This window comes from Miniopterus natalensis, chromosome 14, assembly GCF_054644295.1.
Source record: "Miniopterus natalensis isolate mMinNat1 chromosome 14, mMinNat1.hap1, whole genome shotgun sequence".
Taxonomy (NCBI): Eukaryota; Metazoa; Chordata; class Mammalia; order Chiroptera; family Miniopteridae; genus Miniopterus; species Miniopterus natalensis.
The window spans coordinates 57,104,313-57,114,755 of record NC_142094.1 but is presented as its reverse complement, the minus strand read 5'-3'; the positions used below and the strand labels follow the sequence as shown (position 1 = coordinate 57,114,755).

At 56.2% G+C, this 10,443-nt stretch overlaps 2 protein-coding genes across 2 annotated transcripts in view; both read right to left on the bottom strand.

The window, feature by feature from the left end:
• The window catches only part of DHX32 (DEAH-box helicase 32 (putative)), a 57,011-nt gene extending 49,679 nt beyond the window's left edge, over window positions 1-7,332 (bottom strand). Inside the window, exon 1 of the mRNA XM_016210498.2 lies at window positions 7,196-7,332. The gene's annotated coding sequence lies outside the window, so the exon portion shown is untranslated. The remainder of the gene's footprint in view (window positions 1-7,195) is intronic.
• Window positions 7,333-7,348: 16 nt separating this feature from the next.
• Window positions 7,349-10,443, bottom strand: part of ADAM12 (ADAM metallopeptidase domain 12) — a 143,437-nt gene continuing 140,342 nt past the window's right edge. Inside the window, exons 24-25 of the mRNA XM_087824092.1 lie at window positions 9,319-9,455; window positions 7,349-7,433 (exon numbers count right to left, since the gene is read on the bottom strand). Coding sequence (XP_087680218.1) covers window positions 7,373-7,433; window positions 9,319-9,455 — 198 coding nt within the window. The 3' untranslated portion in view covers window positions 7,349-7,372. The remainder of the gene's footprint in view (window positions 7,434-9,318; window positions 9,456-10,443) is intronic.

Sequence of the window (10,443 nt, the reverse complement as noted above, 5' to 3'; positions counted from 1 at the left end):
GTCGGCCCTTCTCCCACGGGCCTGCATATCCTCAGGCCTCAGCCACGGGTGGCCCGGCCTGCTGGCGGGTCAACCGCTTTGCCCAAGAGAAGTGCATTACCTTTAGCCTCTGAACAGAGATGTTCGTGGTGCCGATCACGCAGTTTAGAGATGCGTGGGAATTAGCCGCAGCGCGGGCTGCTGGTTGGGAGCGTAGAGACAGGTGCGGGGGGACTTCAATGGGGCAGACACCCTAAAAATCAGCCACATGAGCTAGCAGGCCTCACGCCTTTTGTGTCTCCAGAGAAAAGCTGGTTCCTGGGCCTCACGAGAAGACCAGCCACAGAGGGACACAGCTCCACAGAGCTGCAGTTTCCTCTGCAAAGCAAGGATGGCGCCGGAGTTGGGGGCAGGGCCGAGGGCGAGCGCCCAGCGTCACCGGTGCTGGCCATTCTCAGCCCGATTCCATCTAGTTCATAGGACGTCCAGCTTAGGCGCTGGATCTGTGGGTCGTCCACTGTCCTCTGCCGAGGCACTTCATTAGTGTTTTACCTTTTCTACAAATGCACCTTCCTTTACGTTTCCTGGGTTAGGTTTTATAAATCTCTCTAAAAGTCAGAGCAGAGTCACATCTTTCCAAGGCTCCCGTTCCCCCCCCCGGGGTCAGTGTTGACCTTCACCTCGACTTCATCGCTCAGTGTCCTGCAGACCTTACTCGCGAGCCCCTCTGTGGGAGGAGGGCACGGCCCTTTTCCTTGACGAAGCCGAGGCAACCGGGTCTCACCCTCCTGACCGAAGCCTTGGCCAGGTCGTGGGGCCGACTTTGGTCAGTGACAAGTGGACAGGAATGGCTCCTGCCCCCTGGGCAGATGTCTCAGGAACCCCCACGTCCCCCTCCCTCTGCCACAGGCCAGCCCGGACTCAGGCAAAGGCTGCTACAGAGCCCGGGGCCTGGGGGCCACAGCTCAGCTGGAATGGACGTGACCTGTGAGAAACGACCCTTCGTGCTGCAGGTCCCTGGGACTTAAGGGAGGTTCGTTACTGCAGCGTTAACTTAGCCAGAAACAGCTGCTTACAAGGTCTAGTTGGGTGTTTGTGAATTTAATTTCCATCTAGTACACTGGCATCTCTCGGGTCCTATGGTTGCCGGTCTTATTTTATTCAGATGTTTAGAAACTCAGGGATGGATATTGAATTTTACCAAATGTCTTTTTAGCATTTCTGGTAACCATAATATGGCATATTTCCCGGCAATCTATCAATTCCATGACTTGGATTATTAGATAAAAAAAAAAGTTTTTATTTATTTTAGAAAGAGAGGAAGGGAGGGGGAGAGAGAAGCGTCGATGCGAGAGAGAAACATTGATCGGTTGCCTCCCGCACCTGCCCCGACGGGGGATCGAGCCCGTAACCCGGGCATGTGCCCTGACCGGGAACAGAACCAGCGACCTCTTGGTGGGAAGATGCTCCAACCAACGGGGCCACCCCAGCTGGGGCAGGAGTATTAGCTTTGCAAGTATTGAACCATCCTGGCGTCGCTGAGGTCCTCCCGCTGGGAGAAAGTGGACTCCGGGTTCTGTCTGCTCACATGCTGTGTGTTTGCTTTTTAACTTTTTTCCTTAATGAGATTAGATGGTGGTTTATCTTGTGTTTTAATTTTCCCAAAGAAGCCGCTCATGGTTTTTATTACTTTTACTCTTTCCAATTAATTTATACTTTAAAAAATGTTATTTTTATTGATTTCAGAGAGAGGAAGGGGGAGAGAGAGAAACATCAGTGATGAGAGTCATTGACCAGCTGCCTCCTGCACGCCCCTGACTGGGGATCAAGCCTGCAGCCCGGGCATGTGCCCTGACCGGGAATCGAACCCTGACCTCCTGGATCCTAGGCCGACGCTCAACCGCTGAGCCATGCCGGCCGGGCCAATTAATTTATACTTTTTATTTCTACAAATTCATTCCTTCTATTCCCCCCCAGGTTTGTTTGTTTTTTGTCTCTTTTGTAACTTTTTATGATGGACATTTAATTCCTTTTATCTTTCGTGTTTATTAACATGTGAACTGAGGGTTATGAGTTTCCCCCTCAGCCCTGGGTTACTCGTGTTCCCAGAGGGAGTTTCCTAAATGTTCCTGATGAAAAGCCTCCACTGGGTCCTTTTAACACACACATCTCTGGGCCGCACCTCAGACCCTCGGAGCCAAAACCTCCAGGGAAAGGACACGAGCCACGGATTTTAAGGAGCATCCCAGTGAGTCCTCACGATTCACGGGGTGTGAGAAGCAGCCAGAGGGCCTGCTGTTTCCAAGGTCCCACTCAGCATTTTCTAGGTAATCTGTGATTCATCTTCAGCTTGTCACGTTCCTGCAGCAGAGGATATTTGCTGCTTTTAGTGCATTATAATCTTGAGACTTTGTAGTATTTGGAATTTCAGTTTACTTTGTGGCTTAATATACAAAACCATACATATATGTAATTTGAAAGAAGGCGTGGTGTTCTGTATGTTTGAAGTGCTCCACTCACTACACACCCATGTGAAGTACTTACTAACCGTGTTTGAGGTCCTCTGGGTACGTGTTCCTTGCATCGTCACGGGTGGGGGGTGGCGAGTGCACAAAGGCCTCGTTACTGTTCCGTGTATCTAGTTTTCTTTGTATTTGCTTCGGTTCTTTATGAAGTGAGATGCTATTTTTTTTTAATTGTAAATAGATTTCTAGTATGCTTAGATTTTTATTCTGGATAAGCCTTGTGTGAGTGTTTCTATCTCTGCCTGCTTGCCTTTTGAATTTGTCTCTTCTGTACACGAGTTATAAAAGTTTATTTTGGTAGAGTCTGCATTCACGTTGTTAAAAAAAAAAAGTATCAGGCTCCCCCTGGCCCGGGTGTGTGTGGAAGAGGCATCTTCTGTCCTGTGCTGTCCTGTGGCCGGTTCACGTGGTGGCAGCCGGCACCCCCAGCCCGTTCCTCGCTTACAAGCTGTTCCCCGGCTCCCTCAGGCGCCTGCAAACGAACGGCTGAGAAGAGCTGCGTTTTCCCCCTCGCCCCCCCCCCGTTTTGGTAACGCCCTCAGTGATGGATGAGACACCGCTTCCTGTTGACCTGTATACCATTTATTGGATATAATATTCTTAACAATGACTTTTTCTGTGGAAATAGCAGGTTGTGTTACCTGGAGGATCTCAGTACGAGAAATGTGTACAGAAGCAACGGACAGTAACAAAGAGGTGCGTGAAAACAGTCAGCAGACCAAAGCTGAATAAATGGACGAAGCACAATGAAGTTAATGTCCCGCTGGAGCAGCTCCAACTCCGCACCACGCCGAGCAGCCTGTCGCCAAGCTGTAAGGAGCGATGCCACGTTATGTGGCCCACGCCCACGCCCACGCCCACGCCCACACGGGCCTGCCCGCTTGCCTCCCACAGCGACCGCGTGGGGGGGCACAGGGGACCCCAGCTCTGCCTCTCCCGCCCTGCCTTGGGTGCTTGGCGGAGCTTGGTTTCTGATTTGATGAACTCCAATCACGGTCCCACTGAAGCTATAGCCCTCCTCCCGCTTCTCTGTAAAACTAAAAGGATCACACGACATTTATTCTCTCGTCTGGATTTAAAATGTGCTGGGTTGAGGAGGAAACGTTTGTTTTAAGGAGGGGGGACCCACAGGGAGGCCACAGGACACGTGGCTTTCTGTGGCCGCTGCCCCCTTCTGGTCAGAGAGTCTGTAGGCGGAGGTCACGGCGGGTCCGTGCCCGCGGGAGGGGCCCCGCTGGCTCCAAGGCGGCGGGGCGCTGACGGCAATGCCCTGCCGCAGCCCTGGAGGAGGCTGGGCTGTGGGGGTGCACCGGGTGGCCTGTGGCCGCCACCGTGGCCTAACGTGGCCAAGAGCACAGAGGGTGTCAGAGGCCAGAGAGGCAGCAGCACTGCGTTTGGGCTGAGAAGGGAACTTGTGTCTGGTGAGAAGCCGAGGCGAGCGGACGTGTCAGCCTCGGCTGCCTGCGTCCAGGTGAGTGGACGGCTTGCTCGCGGGCCGCGGGGGGGCCGGCGGCCTCGGGCTGGCCTCCGGGCGGCGGGAAGGAGAAAGGAGGCGCCTGCCCCGTGCCCCACCCGCCGGCCAGAGCGTGCGAGAGCCACAGCCGGGCATCGGGCGGCCCGGGAGGCTTGGGGGGGCTGGTGTAATGTTTGTCTGGGTCACCTGTGTTTGGCTGGGTGGTTTTGATGGCAGGGAGACGGGGTCTCCCAAGTCAGCCCTGGGCTCCCTGCTCCCAGGACACCCCAGGGAGCCCTGCACAGCCAGTGTTCAGTGAAACAAACCTCAGGAGGAGGGACGGCAGGGGTGGGGGCGGGGAGAGGGAGCGGGACCTGCCCAGCTGCCCGGGGTGGCGCCCTGGCAGGTCTCAGGTCTCGTTGGCTCAGAGCGCTCAGTAAACGCGGGGGAGAGGCGGCCGAGGGGCCTGGGCGCCCAGCACCGTGGAGCCCCAGGCTCCTGAGGACGGCCTGTCACAGACCAGAGCTGTTGGGGTGCTTCGCAGGGACGCACGGGCGTGCTGTGCCGATTGGCCGCAGCCCTCGGCCTGAGGACCCCTCGTGAGGTTAGGAGGCATCACCCCCCGAGACCGGCCGGGGCGTCTCCGCGGGCGGCTGCGCCTGTGGCCGCTGTGGTTCCGGGACGTCCTCCCGCCTGTGTGAGCGGCAGAACCTCGGGGGAAGGGAGCCCGCGGGCGCGTTCGGACAGTGGAGAACGCTGCGCGCTGTTTCAGTTGCGACACATCCGAGTCCGTGTGTCGGGAAAACAAACTGTTACCAAAACACTTCAGGAGATAAACGTTTCGGCGGAATGCCTGGGAGCCTGGCCACGGACTTGCCAGTAAAGGGGGGCGCGCAGGAAGGAAGGGGGCGCCCCTCAGGGCCGGCTTCGTGTCCAGCAGGCTCATCGGCTCCGCGACGGCCCTGTACACGCGAATCGGCCCCGTACTCACGCCTATAAAACTGTATACATGAGAAACAGGCTGCCCCTGAAATATAAGTATTGATTTTTGTTTCCATCACCTGCGAGGACATAAAAAGGGAGGAACAGCATCCCCACGGGACCCGGCTGCGGGTTCCTTCCCCGCGTCCCATTACAGTGGGGGTTGTTGCTAAACACGCGGCAGCCGCTAAATATTGGGCCTCGGAAGTGCTGGTCCTTTAACAGCACGTGTGCTGCAGGGGGCTTGGGTCCCACCCCTCTCACTTGGAGACAACCGTGTGGCTCTAAAAGCGATGGGCACTGCGGGGTAAGAGCGCCTCGCCCGCGGCAGCCGTTACAGGCTCCGGGGACACGGCGAAAGATACAGCATTAACCTCCGTCACCGCCACGCCCCCCGGCTCTCTGGGGTGGCACAGGAATGACAGCGAAGGACAGACACACGCGTTCCCAACCGCGCCCTCCCCGCGGGAGGAGGGCCTGGGCGCCCCCCAAGGACCTGGGCGCCCACCGACAACGCACCACGGGCGTTCTGTAAACTTCTCACTGTGCTTTGGCCTTGACACCATCACCACGTGGGCGTGAGGGCAGTTCCATCACCCCCACGCCCATCACAGTGACGTCCGCCTGGCCTGTCGTTTCTGGGACGTTAGCAACTGCATAACAGACAGACACGGGCCAGGAGGGCGGGGTGTGGGGGAGCTGGGGCCCCTTCCGTGCGTGCTGGCCACGTGCACGCGTGACCCGCGGTCGCGAGCCCTGTGTTGCCCAGATACGGGGGGAGCTAAGCGCAGCCTTGTTTCCTGAAGGCGAGCCAGGAACCCCGCTTGTCTTTCTGCTTCAAGGCACTGAAAACCCACTGCGATGACCCCAGATGAAGCCTTCGCCACGAAACAGTGAATTACGGAACCGCCGTCGGCCGCCCTCCGGTGGCCCCACCATAAGACAGAGGCAAACGGCCTTGTACCTCGGCTGCGTATTTTACACCGTTCAGGCCACTGGCACGGGCGTCCTCAGGATCTCCCCGGGAAAACGGCCCCCCGGCCAGACTTCTGCGGAGTCAGAGGTCCAAGGGACTGCCGCCCAAGACTGCGCTCCATGACTATTTAGGACTAAGAACTTAACTTCCCTGTCACATTCTGCGATGCTCAACAGGTAGGTGGCAAGTGTTTAACAGACTCAGACTTTATGCTCAAGACATCCTTTAAAAATTCCTGCAGCCAAGCTGGGAAAATAGGATGCCCCCCGGAGAACTTTCTGGTAACCTGCGGTTCTTTGTCCGACAGATGCTGACAAGGACGGCAGACACCGCCAATACCAGCGGGCACAGCATCGCACGTGGTTGTAGGTTTTGCAAGTGGAGGGCTTCCGCCTAATTTTTAATAAGCAGGACCTTGCAATAAAGGGATGTTTTTATCCCCAGAACTGATTCACTAGATCTGGTTACTGGTTCACATGTGAGAGTAGTTACGGTCCCTCAGGAAGCCCCGTCCGTCCATCTGAACACAGAATTGTTGCGTCCAGTGGAGAAGACAAGGTGGGGCTTTGCTTAGCTCCAAACAGGACGGGGCAATAGGGCTGCAGAGCCTGGGCAGAGCTTCCCTGTAGAAACACCACCTGCCCAGCCCAAATAAGGTGCCGATGGCAGGCTCCAAAAGGGCAGCCAGGGAAAGACATTCTTGGTGTTTGTAGAAACAAGATGTTTGGCCTGCTCTCCAAATACACTCATGGCCGGGGAGCTCAGGGTCAAGTCTCGGCCTGGCCCGGCGCTCTGATTTCTGTCCTGGTGGGGCCACGCCTCAAACTTCCTCCCTGAACCCTAGGCTCTCCCAAAGCTTCCTGACCACAAGCCAGATGCTTCCCTGCGATCCTGGAGCTTGAAGGTGCCGCCCCCCGGGGGACCAGCCTTTCAGCCTTGACAGGGCCCAGGTCTCCCTGCAAGCCCAGCACAGCCTGGACCAGGAGCCCCTGGCCCTGGGCCGAGGTGACGGGGGCCAGAAACTCACTCGGGGTTCCAGCTGGGGTCTCTGGAGCCGTAACCACAGCCCTGACCAGCTGGGGAACTGCTCTCCAATAAAGGCCCGACCAGAAAGTCCACGTCCTGTCCAGAATCCCAGAAAGCATTATAGTTCAAGTTCACTAGACTATTAAAAGCACAGGAAGCCTTCCTCCCGCGGAAAACTCAGTGACGGTGAAAACGCCCACGACAGTGCGCCGCACCGTGCCGAGCGTCCCGCATAAATTAATAACTTACAAGTACCTGAGCAAGTACACACAGCACCAGAGCACAGCACCGACGGCAGGAGCCCCAAGTCCTCAAAATAACGGTGTTCTTGACATCAAAAGTCTAAGAGTTGGTACAAAAAACTAACTCCACCTGGAGCTGAAAGATAGTGCAAACTTGTGTCTTCACTGTTGAAAAGTGGCGGTTGGCTTCTCACTTAGCGTGGGCGGCATGGGCGGGTCTGGGCACGTGGAGTGGACGCTGGGGAGCTGGTCTGTATCGAGGAGAGAACAAAGTCAGAGTTAGAGGCCTGCAGAGTGGCATGGGCCGGTACCGACGTCTGTGGCTGGAGGCCTCATCCTGGGCTCTGATGTAAGTTCAGGGTCCAGTCTCAGCCCTTCCTTCTGGGGCCTGGAGACCCCTCTGGGTTTCGGCAGGGGCTTCCCAGCGCTTGGGGACTTCTGACCACTAGAGAGCCCTCTGCAAAGCAGAACCTCCCATCCACAAGGGGGCCCTAGAGGGGCATGACGTGAGTTGAATGTGTCATTCAACATTTTCCAGTAGCCATATAAAAAACAGTAAGAAAGAAATCAATGAAACTTTAATAATAAATTTCATTTAACACAATACAGCCAGAGCAGCAGTATCTCAACACGAGGTTATTGAGATAGCTGACATTTTCAGATACTTAGTCTTTAAAATCCAGAGTGGGCCGGCACTCTTACCAGCCAGGGTTACATGGAGCCTGCCAGGAGCAAGCCTGGTGTGTGGGATCCTGGAGAGTGAGGGTGCAGAGCATCCTCTCCTCCCAGGACAGCCCACCCCCACCAGCACTGTGTCAGGCACAGCAGAGGTGACGGTCGCTGCTGGAGGCCTTCCCCTTGCTGTGTCCCTGCAAAGCAGTGCTTTTCCTTTTGAACGAGCAAAGCGACTCCCAGACCAGCACACAAACCACAATGGAATCGTTAGGATGCTCTGCGATTTTTCTGTGTTTACGCAGTCAGGAACCAGACCATGGTCCTGACCCTCTGACCGCCCCCTCTGAGATTTATTAGACAGCTCACTCTTCCCCAGGCCAAGCATTTCCCCCAAGCTGTAATGAAATCACTAACGGTGCCTCCCTCCTTCACAGATACTGACTTAGTGAACCCGGGGCCTGGCTCTTCTGAGCTCATAAAGCAGGCTTCCTGCCGGGGGCATGCCCGACAGAGGAGGGCTTAAGGCGTCTGTGAGCTGGGGTGGGGGCGGAGGGCCTGCTTTGCGGTGTTTGCCTGTTTCCAAGGGGCACAACCCCTGCTACGCACAGGACGTGCCTGAACACGGCAGCGCTGGGCAGGGGCCACCACCAGGCAGTGCTGCCCCACAAGAAACAACAGTGAAGTGTAGTAAAAAATGGGAGGGAGGCGTGTTGAGCACTTATTACACCTGTTTTTAAATATTTATGTCATTATAAGTATCTAAATTAAGTTTTCATGGTGGCTGGGTTTAACACCTAGCTCTCCAAATTCCTTGAAATCGCATACTCCCGGAACCCCGCGCGGCTGGTAACCTCGCTGCGTAAGTAAGCAAGCGTGCAGGACGGGCCGGCTCATCCTTGCTGGGACAGTGAGAGGTGCCCACGGCTGCAGCCAGTCTCTAAGGTGAGTCCCTTTGTTCACTGTCCCGAGAAGCTCCCACCATGCCAGGGGTGGTCCTGCCTGCAGCTTCGTCAGCCAAGCCCCTCACAGTCCCCTGTTCCATCTGACCCCTTGCCTCTGGCTTCTCAGGACCCCAGGGGCCAGCAGAATCTACAGAAGACTGAGGTTTTTGGGAGGTGTGTGTCCAGCCTTCACAATGTAGCATCACTAGGTAGTTTTTCATCTTTGTCTCTCGGGGGGACATGGGCTGGCCCATCTTACCAGCTGCTGCTTTCTGGGGTGCACTATCTAGTTCTCTTGGGCACACTGGGCCATCGCTAAGAGTGACACAGTCATGCCCATGATGATAAGCTCACGGTGGCCGCCTGGTGGTTTTTCTGGCTGTCCCCAGGTGTGGGGGTGCAGGGAGCCTGGCCTAGACAGCTGTCCCCCATCTTGCAGTGGCCTGAAAGCCATGGCTCAATGCCACTGCCCCACACAGCGTGGGGGAGAAAGACATGGGAGTGTCCGTGTCACACCCACCTGAGGGGTGCCAGGCGGAGCGCTGACTCCCGCTGTCCGGGGGTGCTGGCGGAGGCGGAGGCGTGGGCGAGCCGGGCGGCCTTGCTCACGGGCACTGCAGGCAGGGGCTTCTGAGGGGGGCTGGGCTTCCGAGGTCCCTGCAACGAAGCACAAGATGGTAGGTGACCACCCATCACTGTGCACTGTGATGGGACACTGACCACTGGGGCCACCAGAGTCCCCTGAAAAGTGGGAGCTGGAGCCGGTGAGTTGCTCTGCGGCGTGGGTCTTATTTCCTGAGCACACTGTCTGAATCCTGTCCTTTCACCACACCGATAGGGATAGCAGGGGTGGCCTTTGCTAAGCTTCCTGCCCTGATTTCCTCTCATGTTTAAAAGACGCACCCACAGCACCGTGGGGTTACAAACACTCAGAGGCGGTCTTCAGACTCCCTGCGCTCCTCGGGCCGCTGGGGGATGGTTGGTGCGTGGTTCTGGGCCAGTGCTAGCCGGGCAAACGCTCCTGTCTTTGGGCTTCTTTGCAATCTGTCGAGACCTACGTGGCGAACATCTTTCTAAACATCCCATTTGTTGCTCCAGGTTTCCCCGAATCACATAACGGGACTCGTTCAGGGGTGGATGGTCATCACCCACCGGGCAGGTCAGCTCCTCACAGTCCCCTGTCCCGATGCTCGTGAGACACACTGAAGTTCTTCTACAAAATGCTTTAACTATTAGACCAGAGCACCACGCACTCACCTGGGAAGGGGGCCAAGAAGGAAAGTCCGAGGCACAGAGGTCTGAGGGCGGGGACAGCTCTCTAGGGGAGCCACTGGGAAGGCGCGACGTTGGCCGGAGACCAGCCGGGAGTCAGCACGAGGGAGCGTGAGCTTGAGGGTCAGTCTCACCTGGGTGTTCGCCAGGGACCAACACTTTGGAACTTGTGAAAGTCCCCTGATCTCCCTGAACCTCAGTCTCTCCCTCTGTAAAATGGGAGGGAAACAAGGCCTATCTAAACAATTCATGGGAAGCTCCCAGAACACAGATAACAATTGTTAACAGCACCAGCCTTCCTTTGTGCCACAGATTTAAAAATGCTTAATGGAAATATGAGAAAAACAACAGAAACAGTGTAACAGTAAAACCA